The sequence below is a fragment of the Tursiops truncatus genome, chromosome 17, assembly GCF_011762595.2.
Source record: "Tursiops truncatus isolate mTurTru1 chromosome 17, mTurTru1.mat.Y, whole genome shotgun sequence".
Taxonomy (NCBI): domain Eukaryota; kingdom Metazoa; phylum Chordata; class Mammalia; order Artiodactyla; family Delphinidae; genus Tursiops; species Tursiops truncatus.
In genome coordinates this window covers 11,949,497-11,970,880 of record NC_047050.1, presented here as the reverse complement: position 1 = coordinate 11,970,880, position 21,384 = coordinate 11,949,497, and the positions used below count along the sequence as shown (strand labels likewise).

General features: G+C 42.2%; 1 protein-coding gene and 1 long non-coding RNA gene across 11 annotated transcripts in view; one reads left to right on the top strand and one right to left on the bottom strand.

Annotated features, from left to right (window-relative positions):
* The window catches only part of LOC109548306 (uncharacterized), a 174,841-nt gene that overhangs the window by 46,422 nt on the left and 107,035 nt on the right, over positions 1-21,384 (top strand). For all 3 annotated transcript variants that reach the window (XR_012327202.1, XR_012327203.1, XR_012327201.1), the window contains one exon: positions 4,928-4,976. This is a non-coding gene — a long non-coding RNA (uncharacterized lncRNA). The remainder of the gene's footprint in view (positions 1-4,927; positions 4,977-21,384) is intronic.
* Positions 1-21,384, bottom strand: part of ADHFE1 (alcohol dehydrogenase iron containing 1) — a 33,425-nt gene that overhangs the window by 6,156 nt on the left and 5,885 nt on the right. For 3 of the 8 annotated variants that reach the window (XM_004326548.4, XM_073794459.1, XM_073794457.1), the window contains exons 2-13: positions 20,806-20,843; positions 18,946-18,992; positions 17,598-17,651; positions 17,068-17,222; positions 16,725-16,921; positions 14,923-15,000; positions 13,238-13,343; positions 9,792-9,944; positions 7,884-7,982; positions 5,174-5,252; positions 4,906-5,002; positions 1,766-1,923 (exon numbers count right to left, since the gene is read on the bottom strand). In XM_004326548.4, the coding sequence (XP_004326596.3) occupies positions 1,766-1,923; positions 4,906-5,002; positions 5,174-5,252; positions 7,884-7,982; positions 9,792-9,944; positions 13,238-13,343; positions 14,923-15,000; positions 16,725-16,921; positions 17,068-17,222; positions 17,598-17,651; positions 18,946-18,992; positions 20,806-20,843 (1,261 nt within the window). The other 5 variants (XM_073794456.1, XM_033842793.2, XR_012327200.1 and 2 more) reach the window with 4 other exon arrangements.

Here is a 21,384-nt window from a genome sequence, read left to right as displayed (position 1 = left end):
TGAGAAGCCCGCGCACCGCAATGAAGAGTAGCCCCCATTTGCCGCAACTAGAGAAAGCCCACGCGCAGCAACAAAGACCCAACGCAGCCAAATAAATAAATTTTTAAAAAGTATAGTTGATTTACAATATTGTGTTAGTTTCAGGTGTATAGCAGTGATTCAGTTATATATATGTACTTTTTTCAGATAATTTTCCATTATAGGTTATTACAAGATATTGAATATAGTTTCCTGTGCTATACAGTAAATCCCTGTTGCTTATCTGTTTTATATAGAGTAGTTAGTATCTCTTAATCCCAAACTCCTAATTTATCCCTCCCCCTTTCCCTTTCCCCTTTGGTAACCATAAGTTTGTTTTCTATGTCTGAGTCTCTTTCTGTTTTGTATATAGACCCATTTGTAATGTTTTCTAGATTCCACATATAAGTGATATCATATATCTGTCTGTCTTTGTCTTACTTCACTTAGTATGATATTCTCTAGGTCCATCTACATTGCTGCAAATACAATATTTCATTCTTTTTTATGGCTGAGTAATATTCCATTGTATATATACCACATCTTCTTAAGCCAATCATCTGTTGATGGGCACTTGGGTTGCTTCCATGTCTTGGCTATTGTGAATAATGCTGCTATAAGCATTGCACGTATCTTTTCAAATTAGAATTTTTGTCTTTTCCGAATATCCTCATGGTGTTTAAGTGACCCTTGCCTTTCGCATTTTTTTTTTTTTTTTGCGGTACATGGGCCTCTCACTGTTGTGGCCTCTCCCGCTGCGGAGCACGGGCTCCGGACGTGCAGGCCCAGCGGTCATGGCCCATGGGCCCAGCTGCTATGTGGCACGCGGGATCCCCCCGGACCAGGGCACGAACCCGTGTCCCCTGCATCGGCAGGCGGACTCCCAACCACTGCGCCACCAGGGAAGCCCGCCTTTCGCATTTTGGACAGGAGGACTTAGTGAGTGCTCTGGGCCTGGTGAGCATGGTGTCATCTCCTGGCTCTGAGCTCTCTATTTTATGGTGAATTACAACAAACAGGGTCTTGGCCTGTTAGGCTGTGGTGCTATAACACAAGGGTATCTGATCCTAAATGGAAGAGAGGTCCAATGGGGGATAAACTCTTTTCATGAGAACCTTGAGAGGGGAAACTTTACATCTATTAGAATTCTACCATATAAATGATAGCTGCTCATTTTAAATTCTTTTTTTTTTCAGTTTAAATTCTTTAGGAGCATATAAATAAATGAAATAAGACTCAAAGTGACACAAATAAGTATACATATATATATGTATAAAATATATAATCTCCCAAATATGTTTAAAAAGTGATTTTGTAATCATCTTAATTTAAAAGCCATGTCTATTCTTCACAAAATAGTAGAATCTGTAACTCTTTATAATGGAAAATAATATTAGTGGCCCTTTTGGAATAGCTTCACATAGTTTTATAGGGGACTCTTAAAAGAGCAGAAATGGAGAAAAGGGAAATTCTGCTATACTCAAGATAAACTTGGTTGTTTTTGCCTTAAATTTTTATAAAGGATCCTTTCATTACATCGTCAAAGCTTCACGTAAGCCACAGTTTAATGGAAGAATATAAAGGCGAGGGAGCCTTGGCCCCTTCCCCCTGGGGAAGGGGTGAGCTGCTGCCTGGTGGGGAGAGACCTGGGTTGTCATCTTCTTCCCTAAGATGCCCCAAATGGACCGTGTCTCCCCTGGAGCCTGGTGCTTCTTAGAAGGCAGTGAGGATGGGCTGCGTCTCTTACCTGGGGCAGTGTTCCTTTCACTAATGCGGGGATGTCAGCCTTGGAGTAGCCAATGGCAGCTAGGCCATCATCCACATCCAGATCGAATAAGAATTTCCGCAGCGTGTCTGCCAAAACAGGCCCAGCATCTGGGATCCTGGCAGTGCGGGTGTCGGCTCCTGGAAGACACAAAGCACTGACTGTAGAGGGGAGGAAGCTGGCCCTGGGTGTGATTCAGTCACAAGGATAGCTGAATTCATAACCTGCTGCCGGCCCCTCACACTGAGGACAAGGGCACCGCTGTGCCCCCAGCCGGGAGGCCGGCTCAGCTGTCAGCCCCGCAGAAGACAGGCCATCCTGGGATCCCCCAGAGCCTCCATAGAGAAGTCGGAGAGCGGGGAGGAGGGGGCGCTAACTTGGCTCTCACATTTCCAGTGGGCTGCTCGCCCTCTGTGTGGTGGGAAGAAGAGAAATGGCCCAGAAAAGAGGCACAGGAAGGAGACCAAGAAAGAAGGCTGGTGTTTGGATGAGGAGGAATGAGCATCTGTAGGAGAAAACACAGCTTATGTAACTTTCAAGGCTTGGAATTTGCTGACATCTAGAGGTCTACACATTCAATGTCCTTTCTCAAGGTGACAGCTTAGGAGGAGAAGAAAAACCCTTTGCAAACACCTTGTGAGACAAGGATCTACAGAAGTTCAAAAAACTCCAACATTAACTGCCAAAAAGGAGGAAAATGACAAAAATGGATTAGGTGTGGCCAGGGAAGGAGTATGTTTCCTCTCTCTAGCTAGAAAACTGTTTTGGACTCTGTTGCCAAAGGGCAGGTCCCTCTAAATATATATTATGCAACCTGTCAGGCAGAATTAAGAATAAGGAGACTCTTAGAAAGCAGTATTTAACATGTAGATAATAATGATATCGGTGAATGAGGAAGAAGGTTGCCAGGGATTGGAGATTCGTAAGGGCAGAATTTAAACATAATTACTAATTAATACACAGAAGCATAGAGATGTCAATCTGGAAGAGCCAGGGGGTTCTGCCCTCAGGTAGGGTGGCAGTGAAAGTTCCCAGATGAAGGGAATCAACCCTAAACCCTTAGCACCCACGCCCCACGCCCCCATCTATTCTGGTTGGACACAGTCATCGCCGGGACGTGCCGCAATCAGAAGGTAGCATTATTTATTTATTATCCAAAATGCCTCATGCTGTAGTCCAAGTCCACTTTCTCTGTATAGGTCAAAAAGAGACTAGAAGGTATGGTTCACTCCATACTGAAGTATCTTATTAAATCAGTTTTAGCCTTTCTGTTCTCTGACAGAGACCTGTTTATGTTATCCAGGAAAAGGTATAAATAGAACCAGATACAGAGCTAGTTGGGAGAGCAGCTGGATGGAAGGTAAAACTTGCCCGACAAGGCCAGTCTGTATTACACAGCGGCAGCTCAAATATGGATTAAATGGAGGGTGACACATGATACGGGGTTTATGAGGTTCTTATGTTCCCGGAATTGCTGCCATCCAAAGCTCCAGGTTTTCCTGTGAAGTGTTTTAGAAAAAAAGAGAAGGTAGGAAAGAGAATACATTGGTATAAAGCTAAGACAATCTAAGATTACATAGGGAATCAAAATATTTAATGCCATTTGCAACAACTTGGATGGACCTAGAGATTGTCATACTGAGTGAAGTAAGTCAGATAGAGAAAGACAAATGTCATATTATATCATTTATATGTGGAATATAAAAAAAGGGCACAAATGAACTACAAAACAGAAATAGAGTTACAGATGTAGAAAACAAACTTATGGTTACCAAGTGGGAAGTGGGGGGAGGGATAAATTGGGAGATTGGGACTGACATATACACACTACTATATATAAAATGGATAACTAATAAGGACCTACTATATAGCACAGGGAGCTCTACTCAATACTCTGTAATGACCTAAATAAGAAAAGAATCTAAAAAAGAGTGGATATATGTATATGTATAACTGATTCACTTTGTTGTACACCTGAAACTAACACAACATTGTAAATCAACTATACTTCAGTAAAAATTAAAACAACAAAAATATTTAATGGCTAAATATGGAATAATATTAACCAAAGATTCCTATGCAAGAGGAAAGTACCGGTAGTTCCTCTGGCCTGGGTTTTGTCTAATAGAGGCCTTGCTTTCTCAGTAGTTTTGTTGGTGGCCTGGAATGTTAGGTTTAGGCTCTCTAAAGTTTTCCCGTTTACCATACATCTAGCCTACTATTTGGGCTCCTGCCTGTTTACGTATTTACAAAGGGTCTGAGTCCCAACATAGAGCTGAACAATATCCCCAGTCCAAAAGGGAAAAGGGATACAAGATCCTTGGAAAAGTAGGCACCATGTTTCTGGCCGTACATGCCGGGAAACCTAGCAGTGGGAGGTGGAGGTGAAGCAACACATTCGGAAGGATATCTGTGTCATTCCTACCTTCTTGGAACTACTCTCTCCAACGGCTCGAGCTAGAGGAGCATAATGCAGTTTTCTTTTTAGCTTTTCCCTTTCTAAAACAAGTAGGGGAAGAGATGTTTTAAAAGTTAATTGAATACTTAAGTTTCCTTAAAAGAATTCTTGTATTAGAAAAATACCAATATTTTACTTAACACTAAAGCGACCCTAAATGTAACTGTATTTCTTGTAAGATTTAAAAGGCACTGTGAGTATATTATTATAGACATTATTTATCCTAAAAAAAAGCAAACAAATTCTTCTTTGGGGAACTTTTTATAAAGTTTCTAGTTGTTTAGGTTCTCTATAACTGGGAACTTACTGTTACTTCCTGATTTAGATTCATTTTTAGTTCCTATTAAACAAAACAAAAACCATATATAACATGAATAGTATATAAACAGTTTCACTTTCCTGGGGGACGAAAACAGTGGAAATATTATTACTGTAAACTTAATGTAAGCAGCACTTGGTTCCATTTCATTGCTGATAGACTCTTAGAAGCACAAAATTACAGAATTTTAGTGCTAGATAGGAGTTTGAGCAGGTCACTGACATTTTATTATTAAATTATCCCAAGCAATATTTTTTGGTATTATTCTTTACGGTTTATCTTCAGAAGCATCCTAGGAAATGCTCCACATATGTGGGTCACAGAGTTATGATTAACGGTTCATACCCAATATTTCTGCCATCTCCAGGTGGTGCTCGGGAGACATCTGTGCCGTGAAAGTGAACACTGCTGGGGAGGTGAGTACCACAGAAAGGCCATGGGGCTGGGGAGAAAGGAAACATGGTGACCGACGTGGCAGAGCCAGTCTTCAACATGCGTATTCTAGATATTAAATTACTTTACCTTGTACTCCAGGCAATCAAGAATTGACAAATACGTTTATGGCAATTGAGAGGAGTCTAAGATGAAATTAAAGAAGTGATTATGATTTTACCACCAGTGGGTGATCCACATTATAATCCTTTGCTTTATATGTCTTCACTAAGCCTGAAATTGGGTAAGACATTCCATGGCTAGAAAAGAAAGAAAGTCCATATGTTGACATACAGATATCAGAAAGTCAAGTTAACAATACTCTATGGGAGAGCCCTTCACAGTCTCTTGACAATATTATTAACCCACAAAGTTAGACATTCTGTTTTCTTTGATTCCTATGGGGATACATTATTATGCAGTTGATATTTGGTGCTTTCATTCACAAAACTTCTGAAATGTTAAAATTCAGATGCTCACAGAATTGTATGCCGTTAAAAAGTATTGATGCTTAAGTTGCTGGCCAAGCACATTGGTTAAGCTTATGATCTTGAAGAAATCAAGAATTCACTTTGAAGTTTCTTTAATAATCTTCAGGGTATGCATTTCCTATCTTGCTCTGCACTGCCTTGGCAGTGTGTTCCTTCACAAACTGAAGATGTCGGTGGGAATTTTATGAGCCAAGATGTACTGCACTAGACATGCAAGCTTGTTCCGCCAGTGATCTGTCTTGCCAATGATTGATACCTTCTTTTAAATGCTACGTACTAATGGGAGTTGAATCATACGTGATTGTTTCAGCCTGAAAGGCTATCCAGAAAAGGCATTTTCGTTTTTATTTGTGGGGATTTTTTGGTTGGTTTTAATGGGAAAACTCTTTATCCTCTCGAATTGTTAGTGAACAAATAGGACAATATGATAATTTACTAGATGACCCAGAAGATACACATTGTGACAAGTTAATATATTTACAGTTAATATATTGAAAATGAAATGTTCTACAATAGTAAAATGGTCTGTAAGTCTATTAATGTGGGTTATTGGATGACTTTGTTTTTATTTGCTAAAAGATTTACATTTCATAGACAGATGAAGTATTTTGGTGAATTGTATGATTATCCAAAAAAAGGTGCCCCATGCCTGACATCTCTCATGAGGCAGATCAGAAGCTATCGGTTCTCTGAGTTGTTGGATACTTAGGGACGTGCTTTACTGTTTTCGGGCTTCATAGTATTCAGAAAAATATCGCTTAGCATGCTTCCGTGATGTGAAAGGGTTCATGTAACTTTCAAAGTACCTTTTTAACAATAGCCAATATTTTAGTTTGATTTCTTTTATTTTAACAGTTATATATATTCTTTGTAAAAAAGAAAAATGATCCATAACCCTATTTCCTCAAGATAGCCATTATAGAATATTTCCTTGTAGTCTTCTTACGCATATGTTTATGATCGTATTGTGCACTGTTTTTGACATTGCTTTTGTTACTTACTATTCTTTATAAACATTTCCCCATATTATTTTCTATTCTTCTAAAATAATATTTTAATAGCTATTTTATTCTTTGAGTACTAAACTTCAGTTAACCATTCCCAAACTGTTGGGAATTTAGGTTGTTCCTAAAAGTTTCAGTTATAAATAACTTTTAGGTGAATATCCTTATAAGGATATTCTTTGACCATACCATGATTATTTCTTTAGGCTACATTTCTACAAGTAACATCAGTGGGGCAAAGGGTATAAACATTTTCCAAGCTCTGGGCAGATTTTGTTCAGCTGCTTCTTAGAAAGGTGGTACCCATCTATGCTCCTCTCAGCAGCAGAGTTTGAGGGTGAACATTTCATTGCGCTCTCCTAGCAAAGGCCAATTCTTAATTCTCCGTGTTCACTGGTTTTCAAGTTTAAGGCAACATACCAATAAAGTTCTGATCAAAAGACTAATTCTGGCTATTGACAAATATTCTAATCCCCTTCTTTTTGAGAGAGATTAGGAGAAAAAAAATCCTGTCTTTGACGTTTTAAAAACCCATGACACATGATGAAGATGTGGAGAAATCAGAACCCTCATCCACTGTTGGTGGGAATGTAAAATGGTGCAGCCACTGTGGAAAACAGCCTGGCAGTGCCTCAGAATTTAAACAGAGTTACCATATGACCCAGCAATTCCACTCCTAGGTATATACTCAAGAGAAATAAAAACATATGTCCACCAGGTAAACTTGTACATGACTATTCAAGCAGCAATATTCATAGTAGCCAAAAAAGTGGACACAACACAAATGTCCATCATGTGATGAATGAATAAATAAAATGTGGTATATCAGTGCAATGGAAAATTGCTTGGCAGTAAAAAGGAAAGAAGTACTAATATGTGCATGGGATGAACCATGGAAACATGATGCTAAGTGAAAGAAGCCAGGCACAAAAGATCACATATTATATGATTCCATTTATATGAAATGTCTGGAATTTGCAAATCCATAGAGACAGAAAGTAGATTAGTAGTTGTTTAAGACCTGGGGGCATAGGAGGATTGGTGGGCGACAGCTAAGGGGTACAGGATTTCTTTTCAAGGTGATAAAATGTTCTAAATTTATTGTGGTAATGGTAGCACAACTTTGTGAATAGACTAAAAACCACTGAAAGTTTTAAATGGGTGAATTACATAGTATGTGAATAATTAATAGCTCAAAAAAGCTGTTACCAAAAAGAAAAAAAATCTATGACCCGATAAACTGCATTTGAATTAAGAAAATATTATGGGACACAAAGTTAAATATCTTCTTTCTATAGCATATTTAAAATCTGACCACATGTCCTAAATTATAAACATTAAAAAAATTTAAGGGCAATAGCTTTAGGTGAAGAAATAAAATCTCAAATTTGCTCACCACAGATGAACACCAGCATTTCCAAAGCCAATGCCAGCAAAAGCACTTGCCAAGTGCATATTAGACCTTGCTTCAAGATCGTCAGGATTTCTGACAGCCCTGTGGATGACATCAATACCTAACAATAACACATCTACATTGGCATTTCCTAGTGAATAAAGAGCCGCCTTAGGGAAAGATCTGGAAAAAAAAAGAAATGCTACCCGATAGGAAGAAAAATTAGGCAAGTTATTCAAATGACACCTTGTCTTCTAGACGAAAACCAAAGGGAAACATATTTTCTCATCAACAGTTTGAGCAAAGGCATAATAAATATGCTGTCAGGCTGCTCATGGGATAAAAGTGCCAGGGGAAGAAAGCACTGACCCTTGGACTATGAAAGCTGCTCAAGAAAAGCGCCCTGAGACTCATTCTTCTTCTTCACTTGTCAATGACCTTGATCGCGGCTGTGAGTGGACTCAGAGTAAACACATATTCAGAAGGCCCAGGGCCCAGGCTGGTTTGCTGCAGTGAGTCCCTGTCGCCTGGGGCTACTTACTGGCCAAATGAGCCGCCCAGACATCTTTCTCTCTGTGATACCACCCCAAATCGGACCCACTGGAGACCTCTTTTGGTATCTGTGGAAATTGCACATGTTATTTTAATACTTATTACTGTGGACGTGGGATGTTGTTGTAGGACAAGCCTTCACTTGCTCCATCCCTCCTCAGTGCCACTTTGGAAAAGCAAATTCTCAAAGGCCCGTTTCAGATGCAGCTCAGCCTTCCTGCTCCAGGGCTTGGAAACCCTGCCCCAGGGAGGAACCCTAAGACAGCCAAGGGCACCCCTTCCCGCGTGGTTTTTTGTGATCCTGCCTGGAGTAAGGGCTCTTGCTATGAAATAAAAGTGCCACAGCCCTTTTCCTCCTTTCATCTGGAGTAGTCAGGCACGTGTGTCTCTTTCCTAAACCCAGTGTTCGTTCCTTATTCCCAGATAACAAGGTGAGACAGCAGGTGAGGGAGCTTCAGCCTCTCTTCTGTCCATTTCGCCCCCTCACCTCCCACAGCGGCCATGCCAAGCCTTGTGTCCCCGTCAGACACCTGGCTGGCCATCATCTGCATCTGCTTCTACCCAGACAAATCCTCCCTGCTGGGCTCCGAGCTGGAGACAGTTCTGTGTCCCTCCCCTGCCTCTACTACAAAATGCTGTCCTAGGCCCCTCCCCCTCCAGGCCGAGGAGGCACCGCGCTCACATCTAGTCCTAACCTGCCCGTTCTTGCCCTCCGCTGTGTATAAATACAAAGGGGAGTTCGACTTTGCACAAGTCTTAATGTCTCAGGGATCAGTTTTCATCTCTAAGTATATCTGTGCTCTCTCTCAAGGGTCTATTATGGCTATTTCGTGCACAAACCTTCCCAAACCTTTTAGGAATCTTTCCAGGAGGGCTTTCATATCTCCCAGGACAGACGTCTCTACACATTTATTTCTTAAATTGAGTTCACGTGCGTTTGCTCATTGTCCACCCCGTGTGCCTCTGGACAGGGCCTGATGGGGCAGGGCCAACATCTGTCTCATCTGTGGTTCTCATTTCTGCCCTTGGTAGCCAGACCTCAAAGGACATCTCCCCTCCCCCCGGTTTGGTTTTGAGGCTTTGATGAATAAACCTTCTACCTGCATCCTTCATAAATTAGGGGCTCCTATGTTGTCCCCTCATGATCTTTGCCTTTTCAGATCAAAGGATCCAGTTTTCATCTGTCCTCATGGGGCTCCCTCCAGAGGTTGCTGGTCTCTGGTGCTTCTGTACGTACAGTGACTGATTGTTTTGGTGAGCGGGCTTGCTCAGGACATTTCAGGATCTGGTGCGCCACATTTCACGGGAAGGTGGAAGGTGGCTTTTCTGTTCCGTTTCCGTCCCCTCCGGGCGACATACCTCTTCAGGTACTTAGCAACGATCCTCAGCGCGTGGACTGCCCAAATGTCACTGATGGGGTTGCTGCCCTGGTAGGCTGGCCGAGTGATGGGATTTGCAGGGCAGGGGCTCCGCATGTGGTACGGGAGGGCAGTGTAGGACTCCAGGGCGTGACTAACAAGGAATATTTAAAACACACAGTTGAAAGCATCCTTTTCCTCCTTTCCTCCATTCAGATCCCAAACCATCTCAGAATGTTCGGGACTCACTCCCCTGTGGATATGCTCTGTAGTGCTGGTAAGCACAACTCATGTCACTAATCAGCCTCTTGTCCACGACAGTCATTGCTTATTATAGCAATTAACACAGGGAAGTTGACATTAACAGCACTACAGTGGTTTTGACCAGTATGTATAAGATTACATATGGTTCCTTTCTAGTGCCAGTATATCTTTATGATGTTGAATTTTTAAACATTTAAGTCATCAAGAAGAGCACTGAATCTGAAAAATGACTTCCTTCTAAAGTATATTTACCATTTTATACCTTGCATTGATCAGACACCATATTACCCATCCAAGAAGGGTCATAGTTACACTAGCCTCCTGTGAGAGTGCAGGGCAGTGGGTCGGCCCCCCCGATGTAAATTCTGGCACCAGACTTTCCCACTGTGGGCCTGAGGGGAGTCACCATCCTCCCTGTGATCCTAAGATGAGGATAAATCATTGTATGTCTTTCTTCATGGTGCTGCTGTGAAAATTAAGTTCACATATGTAAAGTACCAGCACTTTGTAAAACTTATCATTCACCATTATTTTTAATTCTTGGCCTGAACAAAAAATCTAATTCTTTCTTCTTACATGCTCTAAATTCAGGGTTGGCTGTTTTAAGAATAAAGCATCAGAGCTTCCTTTACCTACTGGCCTGCCATGAATTCTAGCTAATCGACTGCAGAAGATGAGAATAAACACAATCAGCTAGATCAACGATTTGTTGGGAACACAGTATAACATGAACTACTTTGTGCATGAGTTATAGTTTTCAGTCTTAGAATGGAGAATTTACTTCTACATGTGTGAAGCAGATAACATCTTTTGAAAAAGTATTAGAACTTCAAAAAGAATTAGTTGGTGGACAAAAGCTATGGGTTTGTGGTTCTAAACAGAAAATCTGGGCAAGGCAAGAAGGAGGTGTCCACGTGGGGTGGACGGGGTGCTGATGAGTCCACCAAGGTGCAGAGTTAAACCTCTGCCCTGCTGTGCATCTTGATTCTGGGCACAAGATCAGATCTGTCTTTAAGGGGCAGATTCACTGAGCTGAGCTCACAGAACTATGTGTAAAACCTGGAAGTCTGATTATTGATTTATAACAAGAAATATAACTGCTGAGGGGGACAGACACCTGAGTCTTCTAGGTATCCATTCTCCCTATTGGCAAGTCTGTGGATGCCCAATTCTGGTCAGAAAGCCCATGGAGCCCTAACGAGGGGAACTGCCTCTAAGGTTGAATACAAGGGTGTGTCCATCTTCAGAACAGGCTGCTGGGCCTCAGGGGCAGACTCCTCGGGCCACGTGCGCTCTCCCGTGGTCAGTCCTTGGAAGGGCCACTGCCATCACTCTCCTTTCTTCTGAGCCCACTCCCCGCTTTTACTGACAGCAAAGTCTTTGGGTCTGTGAGTCATTCATTTAAACATGACTGCTTTAGTCTGTTATATGTTTATTATGCAGTTCACAGCTAGGGAGCGTAATCTTATTTCCAAGTTATTAGAGGACAACTCTTCAGAGTACTGACAACATTGACCAGGATGGAGTTGGACACAGTTTTCTCCAGTCTCTTGGCGGGCAGTGTAATGCAGTAAGGAAAGCAGACCATGGACTTGGGTAGACCTGGATGTGAATCCTAACTCTGCTGCCTCCTGCTTCTGTGAATTTCACTCGACAGTTGTTAATTGAGTACCAATGATGTGACAGTCCCTGTGCCAAGGAGTAGGGATGGAGAAGCGCATGAGATGGTCCTGTCCTTGCCAAGCCCGCGGTGCAGTGAGGGAGACTGGGGTGTGAAAAGCGGTGTCTCCGAAGCAATGCACAGGCCCCCAGTGGGTAAGAGCAAAGGACAGAGTGGTTCTTAAGGAGAGGGGAGGGGAGGGGAGGGTCAGCAAAGGCTCCATCAATGACAGAATGCTCCAGTGCAAAGTGAAAGAAGAGTTCTCCAAGCAGATAAAGTGCTCAGCACTGGGGACATTCCAGGGACTTTGGCTTTCAGACAGTAGGTGTGGAAAGGCAATGACAGACTTGTAAGGTAGAGGGGTGTGTGTGTGTGTGTGTGTGTGTGTGTGTGTGTGTGTGTATAAATGCCCGTGTGTATGCACGGTGGTCATATTGCATTCTGGAAGCTTGTTGAGGCCAGTATGGAGGACAGACAGAAGGACTGTGGGATGGAAGCAGGGAGACTGATAAGGAGATTGGATACTGTCCAGGCAAGAGCTGGGGCAGGCCTGAGCTGAGGCGGGAGCAGATGGGAGAGATTGAGTTGGACAAGAGAGGGGCTCTGTGGCTCGGTGTGGGCACGTGGCGAGGGAGAAGTCCATACTGGGTCCTGCTGCTCGCTAAGGTCAGGGACCCAGGAGGGGAAGCAGTGAGGGGTGGAGGCATTGAGAGAATTGTAAGATTTCATCAACTTCAAGATGCCATGCTTTATAAGATGCACCATTAAAAAAAAAAAAGTACCACTGAGGAAGAAAACCATACTGCCATGCCACAGATATACAGATATGCCTTGATTTCAGAGATATTAAAATGAGGAGAAACGTGCATGTGCAAGTGGGTGGAATAGGGTCTTTTGGACCAGGTGAATGTGGAGCACCCGTGGGTCCCCGTGATGCCGCTGGAACGCAGGGCCCAAAGCTCGGGAGCGAGGCCTGTGGCAGAAACACTGATGAGGGAGCCGTCAGCACATGGCAGAGGAAGCCCGGGGAGCACGTGGTGTGACCCTGGGCAAGCTGCTCAACACCTCCAGCCCAGTTTTCTTTTCTGTGTGGCACAGAGCCGTGGTGAAGTGATGATGCGTGTGAAGTGCCGACAGTGAGCCCTTCCAGCTCCGGCGGTGGGCGCTGCCGCCCCTGCTGTGTGCCTGAGGCTGCAGCCCTGGCATCCCCTGGTTAGTGCAGCAGAGGCAGTGCTGTGGGTCTGAGATGCTGCCTGCCAGCTGCCGCTGCTCCCCTCCCTGTGTCCCCGTGGCTGCAGCTGTGGCTGGGCCGGTCCATCCCAAACAGCAGGTTTGTGGCTCACCTAGGACCTCACCTCATCTTTACAGCTTAGCTTTGTCACTCAGGAAAGGGGATAATGACAGCCAAAGCCAGCGCTGTTGTGGCGCACAATCAGTGAGTGCTTAACAAGGGCTTTCAGCAGTAAAATACTGTCCGTCGACCGAGTACCGGCAGAGCCCCTGCAGGTGGCATGGGTACCTACCAAAGCACATCGAAGCCACTGTTGGCGATCACCCGCTCAGGCATGTACAGGGTGTGCAGAGGATCGATCAGGCCCAGTGTAGGTTTGATGGCTCGCGAAGCAATACCTAAGGCAGGGATTTTCAACAGAGGCTATAGGTACGTACACAATTTTTAAAAATTTAAATAACTTTAGGGTAACAAATTATCCTAAAAAAAATAAAATATGAGGGCTTCCCTGGTGGCGCAGTGGTTGAGAATCTGCCTGCTAATGCAGGGGACATGGGTTCGAGCCCTGGTCTGGGAGGATCCCACATGCCGCGAAGCAGCTGGGCCCTTGAGCCACAACTACTGAGCCTGCGCGTCTGGAGCCTGTGCTCCGCAACAAGAGAGGCCGCGATAGTGAGAGGCCTGCGCACTGTGATGAAGAGTGGCCCCTGCTTGCCGCAACTAGAGAAAGCCCTCACACAGAAACGAAGACCCAACACAGCCAAATATAAATTAATAAATTAATTAATTAAAAAAAATATACCATAAGTCTCCAGATCTCATTAGCCTTTAAAAAAAATTAAAATATGAGATAAGATTCATTCTCATATAGGGAGGCAGCAAGGATTAGCGGGAAGAGATTTGGGGTCAGAAACCAGGTTTTTCAGCGGCCGAAGCCCCTTGCAGTTTACACGAGCCACTATACCCATGTCTTCCCAGCTCCAGGGAAGTAAATAAGCTCTCAGGGCTTATTTACTCATTAAACTCTGGAGAGCTGGTTTACTAGCAAACCACTGGTTTGGGTCCTTGCTCTGTGATTTGCTGCACGTCTTTGGTACGTGTCTGGGCCTTTCTGAGTTCTCTGTAAGATTAGACTCTAATAACACAGGGCTTCCATCCCTCCCGGAGCTGTTGTAAGGATCACAGTAGATAATACGACGGGAAAGTCTTTAAAAAAATTTAAGGTAGTATTTAAGTGTTGGTTTCTGTTATTATTATCTTTAACAATGTCAAAGGATAATGTAATTTAAAAAGAGAAGTTACCATATATGTGCAGTTCAATGCCAATCTATTCCACTACGAAGGCCTGGAAGAAGGATATTGAACCAGACTCAAGGTGAGGGACATTTCCCCTACATTAGCTGAGAGTCAGAGAAGAAGACAGGATAAAGATGACAAAGAAGGTAGAAAGCAGAATGGTGGTTACTTGGGAATGGGGCTGGAGGGATTGACTGGGAAGGAGCATGAGGGAACTTTCTGGAGAAGTGGGAATGTTTTGTATCTTGACTGGGGTGGTGGGTACTTGTGGTATATATTTGTCAAAACTCATCAAACTAGACTCTTAAAATGTATACATTTTATTATATAAAAATTACACCTCAATGAAATTGAGTTAGAATGTAAAAAAGATGTCTGAGAAAGGGAATAACCACTTATCACTGATCTATAGTCACTAACTTGGGCAGAAAAATGGCCAATTAAGATTCATGGCATTTCAATAAGCTTTTGTAGGTAATTCTCAAAAACGTGTTTATTAGACTGCTTCATATTTTTTATATGTATGTGGGAAATGAAGGAAAATGTGTCTATGTACATACCCTTTCCTTAACTCTGTAACTCCTTGAATTTTAAATATTAGGGTTAAAGAAAAGGGGGTGGAGTTGGTTGAAAGGTAAGAGAGAGAATTTAAAAAAATTTTTTATGGGCAAAAGTTCTTACCAGTCTTTACTTTCAAGCGTTCATAGTCAAAAATGGCAACTCCAGTAGTTTCGCTCCCAGTTCCTGAGGTAGTTGGGACTTGAACAAAAAAAATGTCAGTTTTAATAAAGCATCTAAATAAAGGTCAGTGGAGATAATTAAGTCTTAGGAAATAAGGAGCAAGGTTAGAGGAGAAAGCTTTGCTGCCCTTGTTTGCTCACCTGATGTCTGTATTTGTATTAACATGCATGTATGCTTAATGTGTATGACTGTGTCTACATTAACATGTGAGTAACAGGTCTGATGCCTGTGTTGGCATTAACATGCCAGCATCCGTGTTTAACATATGTGTGTGATGGCAGTGTCTGCATCAATACACATGCATGTTTGGCATGTATGGTGTCTATGTCTGCATTAACATGCATGTAAACCTAACGTACGTGCAGTTCATATGTATGCATGATGCCTGTATCTGTGTTAGCATGTATGTTTGATGTCCGTATTGACACTAACATGTATGTATGCCTAATATGTATGCATGATGTCCATGTCTGTATTACACGCATGTGTGTTTAATGTGTATGTGTGATGTCTGTTTCTGTATTAACAGGGAGGAGTTCTGGGAGCCTCGGGCTCCTCTAGCGTCAGAGCTTAAGCAGCTGCAGTTGGGAATTCAAAAGCAGGCCTCTCGGCATCTCTGGGAAGAAAACTCGTATTTGCCATCTCTAAAAGACATCTTTATTCCCTCTTGGCAGCAAGAACAGTAACACTCTGCTTTTGCTGGACTCTGCGGTTTTGTAGTTCTGTCAAGTTTCTAAACTTCACTAATCACCCCTCTGTGTGATGCTGACACAGTTTCACCAGAGGGTTCCATTTGCCAGACATCAATTATGCTGCCCCCTGCTGATCACTCATTCACGTCAAAGCAGTTCATCCGCTGTCAACTCACTCCTGCCCCATCACAGGGCCCGTTCACAGTGGGAGTAGGAGAGCGGGAGGAGAGAGAGGACAAGACTTTACACTGATATTTTCCTGGGGGTGGGTGTGGTGGGATGAATTGGGAGGTTGGGATTGACATGTATACATTAATATGTATAAAATAGATAACTAATAAGAACCTGCAGTATAAAAATAAATTAATTAAATTAAAAAAAATCCCTGATATTGTCCAGCTAGTACATTTTAGATGTAAGACTTTAGACAGTGATATGCTGACAGCCATAAAATGGGAGGGAAGACAAGACAGAAACGTCCCAAGGTCTGTGTGGAACAGACAAGCGATTCTAATTTGGATGTGCGTGTCTGTGCCCTGGCAGCCACAGAGCAGGTGTCGCCCAGAGTGACGAGGCCACGCTGGCCACATGTCCCAGGGCAGAGACAAAGCCCCAGGTCAGCTGAGGAGCCATTAGGTGGAAGAAAGGGTTGAGTCAACATCAGAAAAATAAAAGGGAACGTTCCCCTTAAACTTCACAGTGGCTGGCAAAGTGGGACAAAACCGAGAGGGGCTCAGAAGACAAACCTGCCCACAGGAGGATCTAATAATCTATAGACGATGACCTTCCCTCCTCTTCCACATAGTGACTTCATAGCTTAACTCTGCAAACTTTCTTACTAGTGACCCAAATTTTCTCTGTCTGTGCAATAATGAAAATCAGAATTTTAAGCATGAATGAATGGCTCTCTGTTTCAATCTCCAAACAAGGTACTATATGGAAATGAAGAAATCAGGAAACTTTGGAAAACATACACCCAAAAATTACTGGCTTGTGTCTTTCCTGAGGCCTTTTGCCAGTTGCAAAATAAAAGAGACAAACAGTCTTTACCTGCAATCAGAGGCTTAAGAGGCACAGTCACGGGCTTTCCCTTCCCAATGGGAGCATTGACGTAGTCCAGGAAATCAGAGTCAGGGCTGGATGCATACAGATTAGCGGCTTTGCAGGTGTCTATGGTGGAGCCGCCACCCATGGCCACGTAGGCATCAAAAGCTCCCCTTCTGGCAAATTCAATAGCTTCCATGAAGCTTGGAGAAGGGAAAATAAAGGCCATATGTCGGGTTTTTCAGAAATAAATTGCCGAGCCATTAAATAAGGCCTGGGGCAAGTTTCAATCAACATTGGTATGTGCTGACTTCTGCTTAAAGTAAATTTAAGGACAATCAAAGAATACCTTCTATCGGTTGGTTCCACCCTCACATTATCATAAACCTTAAAGTTTATGCCATTCTTCACCAAGGAATCCATCACTGTCTGTACAGGAGGGAGTTGGGAGAGGTTCTTGTCTGTCATCAAACAAACATTTTTAGCACCCATGTTTTGTAGGTCCTACAATAACAAAAATAATGTATAAGTTAGGTTTGATTACACTAGATACTTCTGGCAAACTTAACATTGAGTCCAAAACAAAAGACTCAACTGCTGTCAATTTGTACTTGTTTTAAAATATACAGGGACTTCCCTGGTGGTGCAGTGGATAAGGCTCCGCACTCCCAATGCAGGGGGCCTGGGTTTGATCCCTGGTCAGGGAACTAGATCCCACATGCGTGCTGCAACTAAGAGTTTGCATGCCACAACTAAGGAGCCCCTATGCTGTAACCCGGTGCAACCAAATAAATAAATAAATGTTTTTAAAAAAGCCTAAATAAAATCAAATCAGTGTAACGTTTATAGTAGAAGACTGTAGAAATCTTAAATACTTGCCATGCCCACTTCCTTTGTAACTCCTGCTCCGTATCTAATGTTTGAAACAGCCATCTGGAAATAAAAAGAGATTTAGGGGATGGGTGTTTAGAGAGTTGGTCATTTCACTTCTAAAACCCTGAAATGGTTCCCCATTGTCTAAAGAATAAAGTATATATTCCCCAGCATGGCATTCTAGGTCATCGCATCTGGCCTCACACTCATCGTACTTCTTTAAGCAAACGTTGGCTCCAGTCACACTGGAATTATGTATTTTTTCCCAAATATATCATAATCTCTCAATTGTTCCCTCAACTTGAAATGCTTGCCTCTTCTTGCCTCCACACTTAAATGAACAAATATCTTCTTATTTTCCAAGGTAAATGTTGTTATCTTTGTGTATTTTTAGTGCCTTCATTCACTCCTCCAACCATTCATCTATCCAACCACCCTTGCATGCGTGTATCCATCCATCCATCCATCCTCCCATCCAACCAACACTACTGAGTGTCTGCTATATTCCAGGCATGTGCTAGGCTCTGGTAACACAACTACGAACAAGAGAAACACGGCCTCATAAAGTTTACAGCTGAGAGAAGAGCTTTTATACCAATGCATGATGGGTCGCTTTCGGCCTGAAGACATGTTTTGTTTGATCGATGTTATGTTTAAATTTCTTCTTCTCTTTTTTTTTCTTGGTTTCGATAATGACTCTTATTATCTAATTAAAAATAAAAAGCAATGTGACCATCTGGGTTTCTATCTCTCTTGAATAATCGGGCAGCACCGGGCTGCATTCCAGTGTGGCTGCAATCACAGGGGGCTGAGGGCAGGCTGCACCCTTGAGATGGGCCTGTGCTCTCAGCAAACTCAGCACCATCCTCCCCCAGCCTGCTCCTGGAATGACTAACTGTCAGGCCTCTGGTCACATTTTAATTTATGACCCCTGAACTAGGAGGAGACAGGGATTTATACAAACAATTATGTAATTACAGTATGATAAAAATTCATCGGAATTAACTGTTCCGTTATTCTTGCTTCAACCGATTACTTGCACCTCTTTTGGGGTTGTTATAATTACGAAACTAAAGAAGATTTATCATACAAGTTGGAGAGTTCGTAGAACTGGGAATTTGCTCTATTTTAATGGCTGTACAGAAAACAGTATTCTACACATTACTTGTGTTATCAGAAGATTTATATTCCATTATCCTGACAAAGTACTTTGCTAAATAGGTGCTGATAAAATAATGTTAGGGAACATCTATTAATAACAGACTTCAAATGAGATAATAATGCATTAGCAAAATACTCTGACTGTATTTCTTTCAAGTCATTCATAAAAGAAAGAAAGAATGATTAAATCTACCTCAAAGGCATAATCTGTTGTTTTCCCAGAAGGTGAAAGTCCAGGAGCTAGAAATGTAAAAATTAGCATCAGAGTAGCCTCAAAAACAGAGCAAAAATACTGTCATTTGATAGTGAATTGGATTTTCAGCCGTGAATATAAACGTTTCCCTTGAAGCCTTACCTAAAATACATTTTTCAGGTTTCATTGTTGCCTATTAGATTAAAATTAAAACCTGCATTTTAAGAGAATGTAACGCTAGCTTGATGCAGAGTGTGTGAAAATAGAGTTACTTAAAATCTTTTCTCCGTTGAAATTAAAATATACTTTTGAAAACATAATGTGTAAAAATCCACTAGAAAAAAATCCTCTAGACTCTAGAGTTCAATTATTATTAGGGAACAACTCTTAGTAAATTCATTAATTGGAGTCCTGCTTACACTCCTTATAGCAACTGTGATAATTTGTTTAAATTAAGATTTTCTCTATGGGGGGTACTTATCACAGTGAGATATTTATATTTCTCAAGCTTATACATGTAAGCTATTTAGTTTTCTTTGGGAAATTTAAAAATTTTTATAAACTGATATTTCTTTACAAAATATCAGGTTTCGTTATGGCAAAAATGATTTTCTGTTATATTGGAACAATAAGAGGCCTCTACTTAGTGGGTTTTATCTTTGTTTTCATCTACTTATTTTTATCAGTCTTGACCAGTCATAAGATTGAAAAAAGTCTACAGAACAATTTTTACTACCTTTTTTTTTTTTTTTTTACAAGACAGATCACAACGGGACAAAAATCTACCTTTGGCAAGGGTATCCTTAATCATAATGCAAATTTCTTTGATCTCAACAGGCTTTAAAGAAATAATCTATTACTCCTGTTACTAAAATTTAGGAAAAGACATAAATTGGATCCTAGAAAACACTGAGATTATCTTTCTCTAAATTACTAATTTTATAGCCCCAAATAGGAAAATTACTGATTCTTTGTTGAAACCAATTAAGAACTGCAGAAAATCAGCTGAAGACAAAATTCTGCATGTGTCCATGAGGGCCTGGAAGGCACGGCACGCTTCTGCTTAGTGGATGGCTGTTAATGACTTGGGGGGGGAGGTCCCTTGGCTGGTCCTGAAGGATGAGTCACTCTCTAGGCAGGAAAAAGCCCTCAGTTAGTTACTCTATCTGTTCTAATCCCAACAGGCTTCTTTGTGAGTTTCTGCTTAGGATCCTGTGTGGGCAGGCCCCTCCCTTCCATCCCTTACCACTGTTTAGATTTGACCTTTTCTCCTAAGAGGTGAAATCTGTTTTTGTGTCAGTATAATTCATGTGACATTCTGAGGACACGTTGAAGCTACAATGAGCTGCCCACTGCTCTGTGGACAATGGAGCTGGTAAGAATGAAGATGTTTGTAGGAAGTGAAAACTTTTGTCATTTTTAATTATTAAGAAATAGAGTGTTATTTTAAAAACTGATCCAAGCAATTTTTTTCCTTCTGGGAACGACATTGTTCTTCAGACTCTTCTTTGGGGATGTATTAGAACCTTTCAGAGATTTCATCTTGATTAATTCTGTTTGATGAGCTCAGACAACCCTAAAATCCTATTTGTGTCACCACTTTTAGCTTTGGCAAATAATTCTGTTTAAAATGGAAAGACATTGTAAATAGCATTAAATATATATTTGAGCCAAAAACATAATCAGTAGCATACATTCAGCTGAGATAGTATAATTAGAACTTCATACTACCAATTTCAAGTGAAAATTTTCACCAATCTTCCTATCACATGCCTTGATTCTCTTACTTTACACTTTGCCCCAAATGTATTGCCAACAGTGGAAACTGAAATTGTGGCTAAATACAAAATGTATTATTACCTTGGGAGTAAGTATGAGAATGACTTGGGCACTGGCATCTAGGGAAACGAAAAGAAAAAGTAGCGTGAAACCAGAAAACCAGAATATAAGAAGCCTTAAAGTAACACACATTGCATTCTGGTCTTAAGAGGCTATCAGAGTAGTAGCTACAGCAAACACCCCACGACAGAAAAAGCCAGAAATCACCATGGACAAAAAGTTGACTCGGAGTCTTTCCAGCATTGTAGGATCGTTCTTCCACTTATTTCTCAAGCTATAGTTAAATGCGGGGAGCTGGGATGAGCGCTCTGGGGCTACAGGAAGGTTTAAGGGAGGGTGCCCGTCCCCGTCCCCGTCCCCACCGGCAGGCCAGGTGAGGCCCCCGGAGCAAGCGCTGGACTCCCTCCGGCATCGCCTGAGGGCCTCTCCGGCCGGGCACCCGAGGCCTCGCTGCGCGCTCTCCCAAAAGACTTCTGTCCGCTTCCTGGCTTCATCGGGTTGATTCCCGGCGGCCGCTGCCGCCTCGGGACCTACATGGACGCAGCCACTCGCAAACCCATTCTGGCGACTCCGGGGTACGTGAGGAACCGGCGCGGAGAG